Here is a 21,032-nt window from a genome sequence, read left to right as displayed (position 1 = left end):
TCTTTTAGTTGTGCAGTTATAAGGATAAAGGCTGCACATTCCCCCTTATAACTCTGCAACAAAAAGAGCTAGAGAAAAAATGTTATAATGTTGTAGCAAACTAGATGCTACTGATTTTTTAAAAGCCCTCTGGTGAAGTGGGAGAGGGGATGACAACAGGCCCATAGCCATAGTGGGGCATTTGGGGGTGGAGCCCCACCACTCACAAGCTCTGCCCCACCACTTGATGATGCCAGACACTCCCACCCCCAGTGCCCCTGGCCCTGCAGCAGGGGCCAGGCTGGGGAAAGAAAGGGAAGCCGCCCTGCAGCTTCTGGTCAGTTTCACTCTGGGCTGCTCAGCTGTTAGGTTTAACAGCTGAAAGGAGGGGAGTGAAACTGACCAGAAGCCACAGAACAGCTTTCCTTTCCTTTCCTTTCCTTCCCCTCCCCACCCTACAACTGGGGAAGGAAAGGAAAGCTGCACTGCCCCTTTGGTCAGTTTCACTCCTGGAGGACCAGCTGCTAGATTTAACAGCTGATCGGAGGGGACAGGAGCTGACCAAAAGGGAAGGAAAGAGAGAGAGGGCATGGTGATGGTGGTGAGGAAGCCAATCTCTCCCTCCCATAACTTTCCATGGCAGGGGTTGGTTGGTGATGGGGAGGAAGCCAATCTCTATCCTGGGGTTGCCAATTTCCAGGTGGTGGCTGGAGATCTGCACTCCAGATGGACTCTATGGCACTATATCCCACTGAAGTCCCTCCCCTCCCCCAAATCCCTTCCTCCTCCGGCTCCACTCTCAAAATCTCCAGTTATTTATTATTTGTAAGTATAAGCATAAGCATAATGGGTGCCCCACGAGAAAAAAATTTGCCCCACAAAGCGAAAAATCCTGGCCACAGCCCTGGAGGACAGCCACAGAGGACTAAGTCAAGGAAACCGCAGAGAAAACCTCTGTGTGGACACTGTTGCAGCAGCCAATGCCTCTGCGCTGGTAGCAGCAACAAGTACTATGTAGAGAATTGTCTCCACGTGGGAAGTAGCATTAAAATTGCCAAGTGTATGAATGTACACTCCTTTTGAAAATATGGAAGAAAAACATAGTGAATGTTGCATAAGTGGCTAGTATATCAGATAGGGGGACCAGGGATTAGATTCCCAGTAAATCAGAGTTTGTCTTGGGCTAGTTAATCTCTCCCCCAAACTATATTTATTCAATTTAGAACATGTATAGCCTACTTCCCAGGGTTTTTTTTTTTTTAAATGCTGGCTGCCTGGGAATAAAGACCAAATGCATGACATCCTGAACTCCTGGGAAGAAGTGAAATAAAGATGTGACCATAATAACACATATAAGAGGTTGCTTGGTTTGTCACTCACCACACTGCTAATTCCAGCCTTCAAAACCGGGTTGATGCTATTCATCTCATATGGCAGACTGGAGGATCCCACCCCCAAATTAACAGGAATCCATGTTAAGCAGCTTCCTCACTCTCTGCAAAGGAAAACCATGTCGTCTCCTGTCTTTTCCCAGGAAAAAAAATGGAGCAGCTTGGGGAGGGGGGGGGGGATTAGCCATGCTTGTCTGACAGCTGAGAACTGTGGGAAGAAACCCTCAGCCAGCTCCTGTGCACTGCAGCCCAGCTGCTGCCAGCCTCGGAGAGGATTTCTTCTGGTTTCTTCTTGGGAGCTCTGCCCCTAATAAAGGAGAGAAAAAAATACACTCTCGGAATGACTTTGCTCTTGGTCCTCTCACTACAACTGGAAGCCATCGCCTTGTGTCCCCCCAGGGAAGTTTCCTTCGGTTTAGGGCAGGGGTAGCCAAACTTGCTTAACATAAGAGAGCCATATAGACTAAACATCAGATGTCTGAGAGCAGCAAGACATGAACAAATATTACACATTTTTACTGGGAAATATGCAAAATTGCTTTTCATTAACATTAAATGAGACTGCCAAAACGATAACAAAAGTGGTAAAATCAGATATTGATACTGATATTTATTTGTCCAATGATATTTGTTTGCTAATGATATTTAGCTTCCCCAGCCGCCCTGCTGGGAGCCGCACAATATGTGTGAAAGAGCCGCATGCGGCTCCCAAGCCACAGTTTGGCCACCCCGGGTTTAGGGTGCCACCTGAGCAATGCTCCCTCTAAGCTGTGGAGTCCTGTGAGCAAAAATTCTACTTTGTGAGCTACTGGCATTAAAGTTGTGAGTGAGTGATTTGGCTACTGCATAAATTAGTTTGCTCTGGGGCCATCCTTCCTGAGCTGTGACAAAAATGTGTGAGTTGGAATCTAAAAAACTGTGAGCTAGCTTGCACTAACTCAGCTTAGAGGGAACACTGCACCTGAGTACAGAATTAAACTTTGTTGGTCTTAAAGGTGCCACTGGCCTCAAACTGGGTTCTGTTGCTTCAGACCTGTGGAGCTATCCACCTAAATGACAGGAGTAATTCTCTAGAGCACAACCAAAGACACAAGGAAATCTGAGCCTGCAAGGCAGCGGGTACCACCCTGTTTTGGCAGGGCAGGGGTGGCCTGTTGTTCATTTGTTAAGGGGAAAGAAGGCAGTTGAGATTATTATTTTTTAAATGACAGGATTCACAAGTCGTGCGCAAAACTAGGAGTGCGCAAACTGTTTCTTCCCGCTGGGTACCCACCATCTTGATATTCGAGTGAGGCGAACTGTGGAGAAGGAATCTTTTCGCTGGTGGCCTTGCAGTGGCTCTGGACTGTCCTGTCTTTGATGGCACCAGGCCATAGCAGGCCCGTAGCTACAGTGGGGCGATTTGGAGCCTGGTCCCCTGACTTCCATGCAGCCCCCCGCCCCCCCCAGCTCTCTGGGCCTCCCAGAGGACTCCCAACTCTCTGGGCCACCTGGAGGACACTCCCCATTGCCACGCCTTCTCCAAACACAGCTTGCTTCCCTGCATAGGCAAGCAGCATGCAAAGGTTGCAAAAGTGAGTTTTAATTTTTTTTATTTATTTTGTGATGTCAGTGCCCCCTGACTTATTATTTTCTGTGTCTTCAGCCACAAGGTATAGATAGGAACTCTCCGTCTGGGGCAAGTGATGCTCTGTATTCTTGGTGTTTGGGGAGGGGGGGGGGCAACAGTGTCCTGGCCCCACTGCTGGACCTCCTGATGGCACCTGGGATTTTTGGCCACTGTGTGACAGAGTGTTGGACTGGATGGGCCATTGGCCTGATCCAACCTTGGCTTCTCTTATGTTCTTATTTAAGGCCCCCCCACCCCAATTACAAAATCCTGGCTACGGCCTTGGCCATAGAGGGGAATGTGTAGACCACGGCGCTGCGCTTGAAACAAGGCCTGGAAGCTCCCTCGCCTCGGGAAGCAAAGGCCATTTGGCGGCGGCAGCAACTGGGAGATGCGCGTTCGGGCCGTTTTTAAGCCGTTTGCAGCGGCTGCCGCTCCCACGCCGAGGAAGAAGAAAAGCTCCGCTCGCTCGGGAGCAACTGTGCCTTGGCAGGGCCGAGACAGGCGGGACCGGGGCGCTGCAGTCGCCTCCCGGCAAGCAAAGCTGCTGTTCCAGTGCTCGGGCGTTTTCCTCCCGTGGGCTTGGGCGGTGCACAGTAGCTGACTTGGCTTTCGCGCGGCGACCCAGAGGCCTGAAGGAGCCGCCATTCAGCATTGCCAGGGCTGGACACCGGGACGCTAAAATGGGCCTACTCGGCTGCCGTGCACCCCTTGGGGACTTTCTTTTTTTAATGGGGGCGCATGCGGTTTCACTCTGGCCCTTACCCATCGGCGGCCTTTCTTTTGCAGCCCCAGTTCAGGCCCCTCCGCGTGAATTGTTCCGATTCTGTTTTGCTGACCTTGAGCGGAAGTGTGCACGGGGCGCCATCGCGATTCAAAGCGGGCAATAGTGTGGCCACGTGCTTCCAATGGAATAGTAAATCCAGGAGGCCTTTTGGAAGAATACGCCGGCAGCAAAACCCACCCGACGTCGTCCCTTCGGGGCTCTGCCTGCACAGTCGGGTCTTCTGCAAAGGCGAAGACCCCCCCTCCCCCGCCCCGGTCAGAGGTTTTCGCCCCCTGTCCTTTGAGAAATGTCTGCAGATGATACGAGACTTTCAGCAGCTGCCGGGAAGCTGAATATCTCCCCTCCCCTCCGGTCAGCGCGCAGTGGTGCCTTTCTGCTGAGCGGCTAGTTCGCAGGGCTGGCTGCCAGGGCGTCTGTGGGCAGGGCTTGTCCGGTGGGATTGAACTCGGTTTCAGGAGCTCCTTCCGGCCTCCAAACAGGACCAGCCGAGTGGGGAAACTTGGCTGGAGAAAGCCGGCCCGCCCCTCCCTCCAGGGGCCAAGCGTGGGAGGGGCGTACACGATCCGAGGCGGCTGGCTAGACTCGGAATGCATAACTATCAGATGGTCCTTTCATCAGAAATAAAAGAACCCCCCCCCCCCCCCTCCGGTGCGCGCGCGGGGGGGGTTTCTGTTGGAGGTCATCCAAAAAAAAAGAACCCCCCGCCCCCCGTTCCTGGCGCAGGAGGGAGTTATGGAACATATGGGTTACAAATTTGTCTCAGGATCAGAGAGAAACAACACTTTGGCCCTTCTGTATGTCCAGGCCAGGTAATACTGTCCTTTTGGTGAGATCTGGCCAACAAAGAAGAGATTGGATTTATACCCTGCCCTTCACTCAGAGTCTCAGAGCTGCTTACACACTCCTTTCCCTTCCCCTCCCCACAACAGACACCCTGTGAAGTAGGTGGGGCTGAGAGAGCTCTTTCAAGAACTGCCTTTGAGAGAACAGCTCTAGAGAACTTGTGACTGACCCAAGGTCACACCAGCAGCTGCATGTAGAGGAGTGGGGAATCAAACCCGGTTCTCCCAGATTAGAGTCCACGCACTTAACCACTACAACAAAGGATTGCATTGCAAGCAGTGAGTTCTTTCCAGAGCCCTTTCTAGTTTTTATGAGGGCTGGGGGAGTTCACAGTTTGCCTTCTGAGTTCATTTGTGCCCAGCTGCTGCTCAGGGCACCACACCGCTAAGGCAAAGTAGCTGATGCACTACGACACCCCCTCCCCCCAATAATTCTGGAGGGCCAGACAGAATTCCACACAATCAGGTACAAAAACAGTTTCAAATCAGCAAACACACATTCTATTAAAACTGGGATTTTATTTAGTTATTACATTTTTATCCCATTCGTTCACCCTAGAAATGCAGAAAGATTATGTGAGATTGTGGGGAACAGAGAGAGACGGAGACGCAGAATCCTTGGCTGCCCTGTGCCTGGGTATCTGATGTGCCATATCAGAAATTTTGACTATTTGCAGCCGTCAGAGATATTCTGCTTTGCACATATTTTATGGGAAACCCTCCTTTGATTTGTTTTCCTGTTTGAATAGGTGAGCAAACTTCCTAGCTGATTACAGCAGCAAGATTTAGTTGGAGGCGGCTTCCAACAGTGTCCCAAATAAAGCTCATTTTCTCAATTGTCCTTGAGCTTTGCGTTTTAATTGAAAACTTGCCCATGAGGTGGGGCTTGAAAGAGCTAGTTGGCAGGGGTGAGCCAAATATGGCTATAATCTTATGAGTGTGTCCCCCTGATGGACTTGGGCAGGAAAAGGGTATTTATCCCTGAGGGGAGCTATAGAAGACTGCCAAGGATATTCTTCTGAAGGACTAAGAGTGCTTAGATAAATCTGAAAGGAGTGTATAAATATGGATTTAGGAAGTCGCTGTAAAGACAGGCTGCAATCATAACAGTTTCCTGGGAATACGCCCCAGTTAATAAAATTGGACTTGCTTCAGAGCAGCTCTGCTTAGGATTGCTCCCATAATATCAACACTGCTCTCCTTCTTAAACCAGATGGAGCCCCAGGCTAGGGATCTCGTTTGAAACAACTTCTCACTTGAACTGTCCCCAAAATCTGCAGAAGCTTATTTGGAACAAATTCAGCACAGAAGAAGATGGCATTCCTTCTGAATGCTCTATTATTAGAGCCTTAATAAGATCAAGATTGTCCCACCTGCACCATTCCACCACCCCAACAGTTGCCATGTTTAGAATGGTAAATGCGTGCAATTGAAACTGAGAGCCAGAACAGGGCACTAGAGTCTGAGAGACCCAGCTTCAGATCCCCCCTCTGTCATGGAAGCTTGCTGCATGACCTTGGGCCAGTTACTTGCTCAGTTTAAGCTACCTCACATTGGAAGTTATGAGGATATAATAGAAGATCAATGCTAATACTTTGGCTCCACAGGCCAGAAAAGTGGAATATAAATATGTTAATACTTATGGGGGGGGGGGAACCCTGCAAAGGCCACATTGTGCATCCCATCCCCAAATCTAGCATAATCTCAAAGGTAGCTCTAAATATAGCTACACTTTCTCCCACCCACCCCAAATTGAGGGAAGAGATTATGAAAACTGAATTGGTTAATGTAAGGTAGAGGGAAGAACCTCTCCTAGCCAGTGGGGAATTAGGTAAAGTTTTCCCTTGCTCGAAAGCTAGTCGAATCCGACTCTAGGGGGCAATGCTCATCTCCATATCCAAGCCGAAGAGCCAACGCTGTCCAAAGACTTCTTTGTGGTCATGTGGCCGGCATGAGTAAATGCCGAGGCGCATGGAACGCTGTTACCTTCCCACCGAAGCGGTACCTATTTACCTGCCTGCAAGTTCTTGCTTTCAAACTGCTAGGTTGGCAGGAGCTGGGGTCAGAGACAGGAGCTCACCTTCCAATCTGCAGCTCAGTGTCTTAACATCTGAGCCACCACGGCCCCAGTGGGGAATACGAGTAGATAAAATTATAAAGTAATTTTAAAACAAAGTCACAGTCCATGCAGTAAACATTAATCCTTGTCAATACAAACAGGGTTTATTCAACAAAAAGGGGCAGGAAATTAAACTACAAAAAAGTAAACACAGCCTCAAGCTTAAGTGATAACTGCAGCTAAAATTAGATTTTCCCCATTACTCCCTGGAAAAGTCTCTGTCTGTCTCCCTGGCTGACATTCTGAGGTGCCACTGCTCTCTTTTTCAGGAAGTGACTGGATTCTGTTCCTTACAAGCAATACCCCTTGTCCACACAAAGAAAACATGGTTGCACTTACCTGTAACTGATGTTCATCGAGTGTCTTCTGTGCTGGCACACATGGGACTGCCGGAAGGCAGGCCTGCCGCGGAAGAACATTCCAAGAGCTTTCTCAATCCTGTAAGAATTGAGTCCCCCCTCCCCTCGGAGAGAATTGTGAAATGAGCCATTTCCCGCCCATTTGGTCACGTGACGAGGGGAGGGGGAGGCACCTCTCTCTCTCAGTCCTAACCTGCCGCCGTGGAAAATACAAGTCGTCCACAGCGGGGAAGGAGGGAGGGATGTGTGCCAGCACAGAAGACACTCGATGAACATCAGTTACAGGTAAGTGCAACCATGTTTTCATCTTCGTGTCTTCTGTGCAGTCCCACATGGGAGTCTAGCAAGCTACACAAGACTCGGAGGCGGGTGTGGGCGAACAGTCTATTTAAGTAACGATTGTAACACTGCTGCACCCACAGATGCGTCAGCTTTAGAATCAACATCGATTGAATAGTGTTGAATGAAAGTCTAAGACGAAGACCAAGTAGCTGCTTTACATATGTGAGAAATATTGATAGACGCCGCGAAGGCAGTCGAGGTAGTTTGTGCCCTCGTAGAGTGGGCTCGGACTGGAAAGGGACAGGGGAGACCTGCAGAGGCATAACTGCTATGAATGGCTGAAACAATCCATCTGGAGATGGATTGCCTCGAGGCCGTCTGTCCCTTTTTGGGACCAGTGCAACAAACAAACAAACAAACTGTGGACCTGAACACCGACGTGCGTATCAAGTAAAACAATAACGCTCGTCTGAGATCCAAAGTATGTAACTCCTTATCTACTTCGGAAACTGGACTGGGGAAGAAGTAGGGAGGACTATGTCCTGTGAAGTATGGAACGCAGTAGGCACCTTTGGCCGGAAATCTGCGCTTGGCCGTAGCATCACCTTATCAGGGTGAAATTCTAAACATGGGGAATCCATTCGAAGGGCTTGTAATTCCCCAACTCTACGAGCCTAAATAATGGCGACCAAAAAAATGACCTTGTGTGTCAAATGAACTAATGCACTCTTATCCAGTGGCTCAAACGGAGCCGCCATCATCTGTGTTAACACCAATTTGAGATCCCATTGAGGGAAGGGAGGCCGTACTACAGGGAATTTGATGTACAATCGCCTTAGAAACCGTTTCGATAAGGCATTGGAAAATATCGGCTTGGATTCAATTCCCAAGTGGAAAGCCGATATGGCCGCAAAGTGAACCTTAATGGACGAAGGGGAAAGACCTTGGTCAATTAGTGTCAGGAGGTACTCAAAGATCTCCATCAAAGGACAAGTGTCCGGGCGAATCTTACGGTCTTGCGCCCAAATAGTAAATCGACACCATTTGGCCTTATAGGACTTTCCGGTGGAGGGTTTACGGGAAGCCAGTAGTATTTCCGTTACCTGATCAGAACAAGTATCTACGTGGAAATGAATGCGTGTAGATTTAGGGTGTGGGGGGCAGGGTGGCGAGTATGACCGATCCGTAGCAAGTCTGGAACTTGCAGCAATGGGTACCTTTCGTTCCCTGTTAGCGTTAGCAGCAGCGGGAACCAAGGCCGACGGGGCCATAGCGGAGCTATCAGTATGCACGCTGATCTGTCGTGTGCTAGTTTTGTCGACACTCTCGGTAAGAGGGGAAGAGGCGGAAAAGTATAAAAAGTCCATCTGAGGAGGAATGTATCCCCCAGACAGTTGTCCCCCTTTTGTGACCTGGCACAGAACAACAGGCACCTTGCGTCTGCCGTCAAGGCAAAGAGGTCTACCTCCGGCCAACCCCACCTCTGGAATATGGGGATCAGGTACGTGAACGGAATGGACCACTCGTGGACCATGAGAGCTGTTCTGCTGAGTATGTCTGCTAGGCTGTTTTGAGAGCCCGGAATGTGAACCACTGAGAGGTGGAATCCCTGTTCGAATCGCTAATTCCCAAATGAGCGAAGCTTCCTTGCATAGGGAAAGGGAACCTGTACCACCCTGCTTGTTGACGTAAAACATCGCGACTGTATTGTCCATAATTATTTGAATAGACTTCCCAAGGCCGGAATCTGCAAGAGAGAGAAGGGCGTATCTTACCGCTCTAAACTCAAGTCTGTTGATATGAAATTTAGACTCCGTGGGGGACCATAGGCCCTTCACCTGTATGGACCCAGAGTGCGCTCCCCAGCCCTCTAAGGAGGCATCCGTAAACACATGTGTGTCAGGAAGACTGGGCGCCAACGGAAACCCCCGCACCACGTTCCCCCATGTCATCCACCATCGTAGGGAGGACAGGATCTGCCTAGGGATGGAGAGGAAAACCTACTGAGAATCCCGTTCCGAGTTAAACCTTCGCAAAAACCAATTCTGCAAAGGTCTCAAGCAGAGCCTGGCGTGCATGAACGTGGAGGTAATGGAAACCTTGAGACCTAAGAGCCTCTGAATGAATAGGGTCCTCTGATGTCTCTTGTGGAAGAAAGAGTAAACCAGGGATTGTATAGCTCTGGTCCTGTCTTCAGGTAGAAATGCTCTATGAGCTATTGAGTGTATCCTAGCCCCTATGAACAGGATAGATTGAACGGGGGAAAGTTTAGACCTCTTCAAATTGACCACAACTCCCAATGACTGGAGAGTATTGATGGTGAAATGAACCTGGGTTAGCAACCGCTCACTGGAATCTGCTACTAGCGACCAATCGATCTCTAAAGCCAAGGCCTCGTCTTGTCTATGCGAGGTAGGGACCTCGAAGGATACAGGAGGGGTATCTTTATACTCCAGAAAGCAACCAAACTTTATTATGCTTAACACCCACGTATCCGAACAAACCATAGACCATTGACTGAAAAAACGTGCCAAACGGGCCTTGAAGAGAGGGGGAACACCTCATTGTGAACTCCTACCCCTGGAGAATGATCCCCTAGGGGAGTGAGACTGTCTACCTCGTTGTACGGGTTGTTGACATTTTGGGGGGAAAGGATGCTGGAAAGACCCCCTAAATGGTTGGGAGGCAGGCGAGAAGCGACACCCTCTGACTGCGGTTAGGTACTGAAAGTGTCTAGGTACTGAAAGTATCTAGTTTTCGTAGATTGAGGCTGTTGTTGCGTAGTTAAACCTAATGACTTAGCTGTCAGCTAGTCCTTCGCACTTTCTCTAAAACCTCGTCAGCCTGTTCGCTAAAGAGGAGTTTACCCTCAAAAGGCAATCCTCAATTCGCGCCCTCGTATCTGGGGGAAGGGCGGATGAGCGTAACCATGAGTGCCTACGCAGGACTACGGCCAATGCTATAACCTTGCTCGCAGCGTCAGCTGCATGTCTGGAAGCATTGAGCTCATGTCTGGCTAGGCGAGCTCCCTCTGTATGAATTAGCTTGGCCTGCTCCTTCTTGTTATCTGGAAGGTCAGCCAGTAATGGGGCTAACTGATCCCATAACGTAACTTGGTACCTGGCCATAATAGCCTTAAAATTAGCTATTCTTAGTGTCAGAGCTCCAGACGAATAGAGCTTTCTCCCTAAAGCATCTAACTTTCTGCCCTCTTTGTCTAGAGGAGAAGACTCGGTCCTCCCGTCTGTTTAGAGGGAATTACCTCCGCCACCATCGAATTGGGTTGGGGATGGTGATATAGGAAGAAACCATCATCCTCTGTTATTTTATAGAGGTTCTCTATCTTTCGATCAGATCCTGCAACCGAAGCCGGACGAGCCCAGTTATTGCAGGTAATTTCCCTTATCCCCTTAACCAAAGGAATAGCCACTGGGCCCACATCAGAGGCATATAAAATCACCGACACGGGATCTTCCTCTAAAGGTTTGGGAGAGACAAATTCTATTTCAAGGGCTTTAACCATTCGCAGAAGCTGCTCTGAATAGCCCTTCAATTCCTCAGTCAGAGAAATTGGGGTAGGATCCCCTACTGCCTCCTCAGGCGACGGGATCAAGGTGTGTTCCGATTCGGAATCAGAGCCGTCGCTCGAGGCCTGTCCCTCTGACTGAGCAACGTCCAATTGTCCCACAGGAGACCTGGCACCGGCAAGGGACTTTGACGTGGAAAGGTCTCGACGTCGATGTGGATCTCGACTTGGACTCCGACGACTCTGCAGCAGGCTTTTGGCACCAAGGTGGCACCCACCAGGGGGGAACTTGTTCCCAATCGACAGGGTAGCCCCACGGATGAACGTCCCATCCTTGGCTGCCCGAAGAACCAGATCTGGAAGACTTCCTGGACGAATGAAGACTGATGACGTCCGCATCACCCACAACCGGGGACTCTCATCGACGTTGATGTACGACGTCAGAGCTCGACGTCGAGGAACGTTGACGTCGAGAAGCTGGACTACGACGTCGAGTCGATCGGGAGCGTCTCGACGTCGATGGAGCTGGAGTCGAAGGAACGTACTTCTTCGACGTCGAAGCTGCCGACGTCACTGTGGTTGCCGAAGGCTCCGACGTCGATCGCAACGGCGATGCCGGTAAGTTTGCCTCAGTTCCCATCGGGGACACAGTAGAGGACTTAGATAGGAAAACGGACTTCTTCGACGTCGAAGCTGCGACTGCGCCGATCGCCGACGTCACTGCGGTTGCCGAAGGCTCCGACGTTGAGCGCAACGGCGATGCCGGTAAGTTTGCCTCAGTTCCCATCGGGGACACAGTAGAGGACTTAGATAGGAAAACGGACTTCTTCGACGTCGAAGCTGCGACTGCGCCGATCGCCGACGTCACTGCGGTTGCCGAAGGCTCCGACGTTGAGCGCAACGGCGATGCCGGTAAGTTTGCCTCAGTTCCCATCGGGGACACAGTAGAGGACTTAGATTTGCCCTTTTTCGCCTTTTTTTGAGGCGGTTGGGCAGACACGGATCTTTTCCGGCTCTTCCCTGCCGAGACCTCTTTCGGCTTTTGGGATTTAGGGGGGGGCTTGACGACGTCGGTAGAGATATTCGACGGTGAGGGAGTACTAGTGCCCCCAGACAAGGCTTGCTCCCAAAGAGCTGCTTTTAGTTTTAATGCCCGCTCTTGCTTGGTTCTCGGGGTTAACGTACCACAGATCTCGCAGGAGGACATGTTGTGGCCCTCTCCCAGGCACAGGAGGCATTTCAGATGATCATCTGTTGTAGCCATCTTTGAGCCACAAGCCTGGCACTTTTTAAATAGAGCCATGAGCAGGTTGAGATCTCCAGCGAACAGATGGAAGAAGAAAAAAGGAAAAAAACTGAATTTGTCTAAACCTGAGGTAAAAGACAGTAGCTCTGGAATATATGTCCTTTCCTCACGGCGGCAAAAAAAGGACTGAGAGAGAGAGGTGCCTCCCCCTCCCCTCGTCACGTGACCAAATGGGCGGGAAATGGCTCATTTCACAATTCTCTCCGAGGGGAGGGGGGACTCAATTCTTACAGGATTGAGAAAGCTCTTGGAATGTTCTTCCGCGGCAGGCCTGCCTTCCGGCAGTCCCATGTGGGACTGCACAGAAGACACGAAGATGAACACCAACTTTTCCCCAAACCAAGTGCTTGTTGTGAGGTCTGTGTTCACAACTTTCAGCAGTTTTTCAGATCTAGTTTTCAGGTGCATGATGGCTTCTATACGCCCTGCTGGGCTAACTATCCATAAATTTGTGGCTCCCCAGGGCTGTTTCACACAAGCAAATGGCACAGTGGGTGGCTTAAACCCCCTCACATACCACAGCCCCAAACATGGAACTGCTAAGGCACATCTGGTTTGTTCCTCAGACATTTAATTTCTCCTCAGAAATCTCTCTTATTCTGCAACTTCCCACGACTTTCCCTCAAGGACAAAAAGCCTTTTCCCTGTCAGTACACCAGAGTTCCAAACCATAAAGCAGGCCTTGGCAAATTTTCTTTGGGTCTAGGAACCAGCCGCAAAATCTAGGAGCCAATTTTGTTTTTCAGCCTTCAGGGTTGTCTGTTTTAGTGACTTAATTTTCTAAATGTTGCTACCACAAAAATTAATCCTAATCTCTTCACAGTTTCTCATACATTTATTAATGTGATAACAAAAGTGCTGGAGTATATAAATAGATAAGGGTAACTCTGGTTGTCATTACAGCAAAAAGCTAACCTCTAATTCTAGCCTAACTTTCCCTGAATTTCTCATAATTCCATTGCTAGTTTATAGAGCTCTATTTAATTGTTGGCAGGGGTCATTTGGGGGGGGACGCGGGGGGACGCCATCCCCCCGGGTGAGGTGCGGGAGGGCGGGGCCTGGAGCTCCCTGCTGGTGCCCACTGGAGGTCGCCGCCGGCTGTGGGGAGGACACACTTCCGGTGATGTCAGGGGGTGTGGCATATGTTAATGAGTTATGCTAATGAGCCCCCCTAGCTCTTTTTCTATGAAATGACCCCTGATTGTTGGAATAGAAAGCAATTGGTTAAGTGATGAATTCTAAGTGATGAATTAATCCACTGCTATTGAATGGTGTAAAGTTAAGTTGACATATAAACAAACAGTAACAAGAACTTATTTTTATGTCATACAAAACATTCAGATGTGAAATTATAAATAAGCTTAGGTTGGATCCAACCACCTTTTCTCACTAAATCTTGGCCAGTTCTCCTTATTAAAGCTCCTGTTCCACGTGGCTTTTGTCCATGATCCCAAATATAGGGTCTTGATGGTCAAAGGGGTCTCTTCCTTCTCTTTTCACCAGTGGAAAAACTGGTTGGATTCCACCCTTTGTACTTTCACCAAGAACTGCTGAGAGATGCTCCAATAAAATCCTCACTGAAAATACTAGGTGTCACAATGAAATTTCTAGGTTTCATGGCAACCTGGCACCTGGGATTTGCCAAGTCATAAGGTGACAAGTCTAAGAAAATTAAGCTATTGGGAGCAAACCCCAATATTGGCAGGTGAAATAAGTAATTATTTCAACCTTCTATTTAGGATTTGCCCTTAACTGATGAGTACTGGTGGTAGTTTTCATGTGGTGTTAGCGTGTTGGTGGAGGCCAAAGAGCTGGAGCTATCCTTCAGATGGTTCTGGGAGTCCCTTCTTTAGGAATTCTGAATCCCTAAGCTTTGTATCTATTGTTGTAAGACTTCTAGCTAGTTGGGTCAGGTTTTCCCTTTGGATAAAAACTAAGGCAAGCACCCATGAGAAAGGTGGACCTAAGGCTTTTCACTCCCATCAGGGAAAATTGCAGCAATCTTATCTTGCCTGCATGTTGGAACTCCTTTCTAAAACTGATCTGAGGTCATGGAGGCAGGAAGTAAGTACACCTTTCAATTCTGCCATTTAACATGGACTGCGTCATGCCACTCTTTCATATGGCTAACTTCAGCTAACTCCTGTGTCAGATAGAGGAGCACCCTATTTTTTAAACCTTGAGAGTTTGTATTAGCAGAAATAACAAGGAGTCCTTTAAATGCCAACAAAGGTAATATGGCAAGAGCTTTATTTAATATACACCACTTTCCCTTCACCCTCCCCCCCTCAAAGCAGCCTATATAACCATTTATTTCTGCCTTTGTCTTTAAGATTCAAAACAGATTACAGGTTGCTCTTACTGTTTCAAGTACACTAAAAGCTGAAATATACATTCTATACTAATAGCTAATCTTGTATGCAGAGTAAAAGACAGTAAAACCGTGAACCAAAAGGGAGGCATGATGGCCACAAACCTCCCCGTTCGCTCTGGGTACCTTTTTGTCAAGAAAATCTTGGGCTTAGACATGGGCAAAACAGGGCTATCACTTGCTAAGATACATCCCGGCCTTCTTTTAGTTCTGCTTTTATCTACCTGGTAAACTGACAGCAAGGATCACAGGCAGGCAAAAATGAGCAGGGCAGGATCCAGTAGTCAGGGCAGAATTTGGAGAATAGGTATCTTTACCAGAGATAAGGAGGACCTGAATCTTAGCAATAGACTACTGTCAAGACTACAGCCCAAACTGTTTAATGGGAAGTGTTGAACCAGCAAAATACACAACTGCAGGATTAAATAGGAAACTGAGAGTATCACCCTTTCCTGTAGCCTGAGGTAGGACTCTGATCCTGCAAAGATTGAGAATTCTAGAGGGAGGTGGCGCTTGATCCTTGCACCTTGCAAGAACTAAACAGTTGCACCTTCCTCCTGAGAAAAGTTGGTGTGGGAGATCCCAAACTGCCAAGCATGCAGTCCTCTACCTGGTCCAAGCTTCAGCTCTGACTTTCCACCTTCTCTGTTCCTGGAATCCTGGAGGTGGCCAGATCCATTCAGTGAAGTCTGCTGTTTCCAAGGGAATATGAACAGGAATCTGCTGTTGGTGATGAGGTAGTGGGACTTCCTTTGGAGCCTTGGGCACAAAGGAAAACATGAGAAGCCAGAGTGGTATAGTAGTTAGAGTGTTGGACTCAGATCTCAGAGACCCAGGTTTGAATCCCATTCTGCCATGGAAGCTTGCTGGCTGACTTTGGGCCAGTCACCTACGCTTATCCTCTGACATACCTCACAGGTTTGTTGTGAGGATAAAATGGAGAATGATGCAAGCCCCTCGCATCCCCATTGGGGTAAAGGTGGGATATTGTACGTGCAGGCAGAGCTGCAGCAAGTTCTAAGAGTTTTTTTATTCAGCCAGGCATTTAACCTGGGGCTTGTCTCACAGGCAGCAAATAGCATTTTATCCTCTCTGATGTTTGGTTAAATGTTTTATGTTCACTTACTTGGATGCCTTTTTGATAGAAAGGTACCCCAGGCAATATACAATGTGTGAAAACATTAAAACACCAACAGGCAAGGCAAAATGGAAAGCAAGGAGAGATGGTGGAAACAGAAGTAACCTTGGAACAGCTTTGCTGGGATTTAGTCCATATCATGGGGGAGGGCAAGCTCTGGCAGGAGACACCAGCAGTGGTACCAACCTACTTCTACACCCACTGTCTCCAGCAGGTGCTTGACGATATGGACCAGGTGCGCATGACCTCTGAAGGCTCCGATTGCCGCTGCAAGTGTATTTTGCGACCTCTCAGCAAAGATGCCTGCAGCCGCCTTAAGGAAGGCAAGATGCGAGTGGAGGACTTCTACACAGTAGAGACAGTCAGCTCAGGCACCGACTGCCGTTGTTCCTGTACTGCCCCACCAGCATCGCTCAATCCCTGCGAGAATGAATGGAAGATGGAGAAGCTCAAGAAGCAGGCACCTGAGCTCCTCAAGGTAACAGACCAGCACTCGTTTGGGGAGGAAGCCGGTGGGGTAAAGCAATAGTCATAGAACATGGAACCTAGAGGTGTTGCCCCTTGTACCTTTGACCTTCAAGTGATAACCTCTGAAGTCAGGTACTAGGTAGTGTGTTAATGCAACAATATGACCTATCTTAGGTTGACGTCTTTGGAGGTCTTGCCGACTAGGTTTAGGATAGATTGGGAACTGTCCTGTACTTTCATGTGCCATGGTCCTGGTGCAGTAGAACACTGGGGGGGGGGGAGGAAAAGCAGGTCTGAACCAGGCTGCTTAGCACTTTATGGATAACAAATCCACCGTCTGATTTTTTCCCCCTTCTTAAGCTGCAGTCAATGGTTGACCTTCTGGAGGGTACCCTATATAGTATGGACATGATGAAAGTGCATTCATACATCAACAAGGTGGTCTCACAGATGAACACTCTTGAGGAGGTAAGACATGGAGGGTGTGAATTCTATGTCTATGTCTCTCTTACATTTTCATCCCGTTCTTCCTACAAGGAGATATGGGCACCCTATGTCATTCTCTGCCCTTCTGTTTTTTATCCTCACAACAATCTGGCAAGTTAGGTTAGGTTGAGAGAACGTGATTATCCAAAGATCACCCCACTAAGCTTCATGTCATAATGGGCATTCCCACCTAGGACTCCCTAGTCCTAGTCCAGTACTCTAAGCACTACACCACAAGGGCTCTCCACTTTTGTCACTAGATTAGCCAGCATATCTCACATCCCAATGTGAAGAGCAGAGGAGTAGTTGCTTCAGCCCTAGTGGGAGACTGATAGACTGTACCATCATGTAGCGTCATGTAAAGTTGGTGTAGGTAGAGTTCTATCACTCCTTGCTAGGCATGGTTGGGAAGCTAACATTGCTGTTTCTTTCAGTGAGGGATGAGTCCTGGAATAAACACAGAAGCTGGAGCTTCTGGCCATGACATTTCATGTAGATGGTGCCTACACTTTTAAATGTTAAGAAGTGCAGCTGCTGTGCCTTCCACCCCCTTCCTCCTTCTTCACCTGTTGCAGCCAGTGGGTTTTCCATGTTGTCAGAGCCTGTGGGGGAGGAGAGGAATGTGCAAGAGGTTCAGTGGCAGCATCCTGGCATTTAAAGATAAAGCCACTTTCATCTTAGGGCCTTCCTGGATAACCTACCTGCCTGACCATGTATTTCATGGAGAATCAATGTGACAGTTGACTTTTGGCAGGCTGAATGTAGTTGTGATTGCTCCATTAGAAGTCCTGGGTTAACCCTAATTATATCATGGAAAACCTTCCAAAGAGAGCCAGTTTGGTGTAGTAGTTAAGTGCGCGGACTCTAAACTGGGAGAACGGGGTTTGATTCTCCACTCCTCCACTTGCACCTGGCTGGATGACCTTGGGCAAGCCGTAGTTCTGATAAGAGCTGTTCTTGAAAAAGAGCAGTTTCTGTCAAGAGCTCTCTCAGCCCCACCTACCTCACAGGGTGTCTGTTGTGAGGAGGGGAAGGGAAAGGAGTTTGTAAGCCGCTCTGAGACACCTTTGGGTAGTGAAGGGCAGGGTATAAATCCAATTTCTTCTTCTTCTTCTTCAAAGGTGATTTGGATTAGGATGTATTGAGGCAGGCACTCTGGAAATTTTCTGAACACTGAAGGGGTTCCACCACAAAAAAGTCTTGTATGAAAATGGTTGCCTGGGTATGGGAGCAACCACAGAACATTGGGAGGTTTCAAACCAAGTGTTCTACCATGACAGAGACAACTGTTTCTGAATGGGTGCTCCCAGCAGACATATAGGTGGCATTTCCTGGGTTATTTTGAAACAACTTCTGCGCTAGCAAGATAAAAGCCAGTACAGGCTCTTTGCTTTGGAGAAGAAGAAAGTAAACACCAGAAAACAAACTGGCAGTCATCTTGGTAATCATAGATACCACTTCAGTGGTCACTGTAGTGAAACATACCTGAGTCTTGAGTTAAGCTCTTGCAAGATCAGTTAAACACACCAAAATAATAAAAAATGTCACAAAACATTGGCAGATAACTGCCTATGCTTTCTTTAGAAAGGCTAGGTCCTGGCTCTCAAGTCTCCTTTTGTAATCCAGTAAACACAGTTCTTCTCATCTGGGAGTAGATTCTAGGCCTCTTGCCAGTAGGGCCGCTTGGAGGAAGTGGTGACTCAGATTCTCCAAACTCACCCTTTTACCCAGACCATCAAGACCAACCTGAGCCGGGAGAATGACTTCATGAAAGAGAGCGTCCTGCATCTAAGCAACCAGATGAAGCGGTATGAGAACTATTCCGATATTATGATGGGCATCAAGAAGGAACTCTCCAGCCTGGGATATCAGCTGCTGCAGAAAGATGCAGCTGCTGTGCCTGAGACCAAAGCACAGGTCAGTATTGTTTCTGACATAAGGCACAAGTACAAAATCCAGGTTGTTTAATATTCTCTGGCAGTGTTTGGAAATTGGGGGGGGGGCAGTCCTGAGGTCAACAATCAGTACGGTCAGACAACTGGTTGGTACCAGAAAGCACTTGACTCCTTAACTTTGGATTATGAACCAGAACTGGGCTGAATTTCTGTGCAGTTCAACAGAACTAACAGGGTGGGTGCAAAAGGGTTGAGAAGGGTTGTGAAAGGGAGACTTCCAGGAGAATGTTGGAAGCTTGCTGAGTGAAAGAGTTGTGGTTATCCTGGCTTAAACTGTTGACTGGGTCAAGGATATATTGCAATTGATTCTGGCCGTCAGATGACTGAAGGCCCCAAGGCTGAAGGGTGGCCTGCGGGGACTGCCAGAGGAGCCCAGTTTGAGTACTTCCTCTCTTATAGGACCCAGTAATGGCCCCAAATCAGGGAACCCAACGCATTCAGCAAATGCCTGTCACAATTTTTCTTGAAAAACTCCATTAGTGAAGTGAGTCTGACTGCTCCCTCCCTCACCATCTTCTTTGACTGTTTAACTGCTCCTTTGAGTTTATTAAGAAGTGACCTCCACAGTCCCCTTCACAATGTCAGATCTGCCCCTCTGCATTGCACATCAAAATTTTCCTGATGGTGATTCTTTTCCTCCTAGGAAACATCTGGAGGAAAAGAGAGGGACAATGGTGGGAAGTACTCTGGCACTCGGAAGAACCAGGGGGACAAGGCTGTACTGAAGTCTCCCAAGGAGAAGCCACCCAAACCAGAGAAGCCACCCAAACCGGAGAAGCCAAGAAAGGAAAGCGCAAAGGGGCGGCAGGGACCATCACAGCCCACTTCCAAGCCCAGATCCTCAGGGCACCAGCAAACTGTTATCCGAGGTGTCACTTACTACAAGGCTGGACATCAGGAAGAAGCAGAGGGGCTGGTGAGCAACCGTGGTAAGTTCTAAGGCAGGTGTGTGCAGGAGAGGCGAACATCTTCTACATTCTAGGCAACATTGGCAAAATGGTCCTCCTAGGTTGGGAAATGCAGTTGGTTGTATAGCCCCAGCTGCAGGCAACACTAAAGAAAGCACCTCAGTATGGTTGGTTGTTCCCTGCAGAGAACCCTATGAATGGAGAACAGCAGATGGAGCGGCAAGAAGGCAAAGACCCTACACTCCAACCAGTTCAGGAGGCACAGACCAGGGCTTGGGAAACCTCTGCAACAAGTCCCAGCACTACTGGACGTCCCAGCACCAGCAGCACTTGGCCTGCTATTACAAGCACTCCAAAGCCACCAAGCACTGCTGCTCCCACTGAGGGGCCCGAAACCCCCAACCGTGGTATGTACAAAACCCCTCTTTCAACTGCAGCTTAGAATTTGGGTTGGGGATTGCCAGGGTGTGACCTGACACAAACACCCTGTTTCCAAATCAGGAGCACCCCCTTGTACAGGGCAGTTGGGCAGTGTGAGAAAGAGTGAAGTAGAAAGGGTGGTCTTAGTCTTGGGTTTGGTCCTCCCCATGGAAAGGAGACTGCTTTGTCGGGAGGCCACCCAACTTCTCTGTTGACTTCTCTAGCCATGTTAACCCTGCTGTTGGCTCTTCAGTGCGTGAGGCAACGTGTGAAGGTACACTGGAATCGGTGGAGGCTCCTGAGAAGCACCACAGCTATGGACGCAATGAAGGAGCTTGGATGAAGGATCCAGTCGCCAAAGACGACCGCATCTATGTCACCAACTATTACTACGGAAACAGTCTGGTGGAATTCCGCAACCTGGACAACTTCAAACAAGGTGAGGAGATGGGGCAAGTGCAGTGTGGTGTAATGCTCAGAGTGTTGAATTAGGATCTGGGAGACACAGATTCGAATCCCCACTCTGCCTTGAATGCTTACTGGGTAACCTTGGACCAGTTGCACACATTTAACCCAACCTGTTTCACAGGGTTGTTTTAAGATAAAATGGAGGAGAAAATGATGAAAGCTACTTTGGGTCCCCGTTGGGGAGAAAGGTGGGGGTATCAATTTTTTAAAAAGGCAAGAAAAGAGATTTGACTTCAAGCCTGGTTTTGGAACTGAAAATGTGCCGTTCACCGGGAGATGATCTATTTCAGGAGAGAGATAGGGAGTGCATTCTTTTTGTCATCCTGGATCTCTTGGCAACCTTCAGTACTAACAACCAACTTGCCTTTTCACTCAATCTCACCCATTTCCCCTCCTTACTATAGCCTTTGTCCCATATGGCCTTTGTCCATGCATGCATGTCTCATGATCCCCAGCATAGTCTTTTGGGATGGAAAAGGAGACCCCCCCTCCTCCCATTTTCACCAGTGGAAAAGATGGTTGGATTCAACTGATGGTATCATTCAGGACCTCTTGGCTGAGATGGGGATTGGGGGCACTCTGCTCCAGGGGTTGGGGGGGCATGGGGAAATCTGGGGG

General features: G+C 48.7%; 1 protein-coding gene across 2 annotated transcripts in view; it reads left to right on the top strand.

Moving 5' to 3' along the window:
* OLFML2A (olfactomedin like 2A) overlaps nt 1–21,032 on the top strand; it is a 33,988-nt gene that overhangs the window by 10,183 nt on the left and 2,773 nt on the right. The window contains exons 2-7 of one of the 2 annotated variants that reach the window (XM_015423044.1): nt 15,924–16,187; nt 16,538–16,645; nt 18,395–18,580; nt 19,262–19,547; nt 19,712–19,933; nt 20,200–20,385. In XM_015423044.1, coding sequence (XP_015278530.1) covers nt 15,924–16,187; nt 16,538–16,645; nt 18,395–18,580; nt 19,262–19,547; nt 19,712–19,933; nt 20,200–20,385 — 1,252 coding nt within the window. Of the gene's footprint in view, nt 1–15,920; nt 16,188–16,537; nt 16,646–18,394; nt 18,581–19,261; nt 19,548–19,711; nt 19,934–20,199; nt 20,386–21,032 lie in introns of both variants that reach the window. The other variant, XM_015423043.1, reaches the window with a different exon arrangement.

Source organism: Gekko japonicus, unplaced genomic scaffold (assembly GCF_001447785.1).
Source record: "Gekko japonicus isolate JY-2015 unplaced genomic scaffold, Gekko_japonicus_V1.1 scaffold208, whole genome shotgun sequence".
In the NCBI taxonomy this organism is placed as follows: domain Eukaryota; kingdom Metazoa; phylum Chordata; class Lepidosauria; order Squamata; family Gekkonidae; genus Gekko; species Gekko japonicus.
This window is presented reverse-complemented; position numbering and strand designations above follow the sequence as displayed.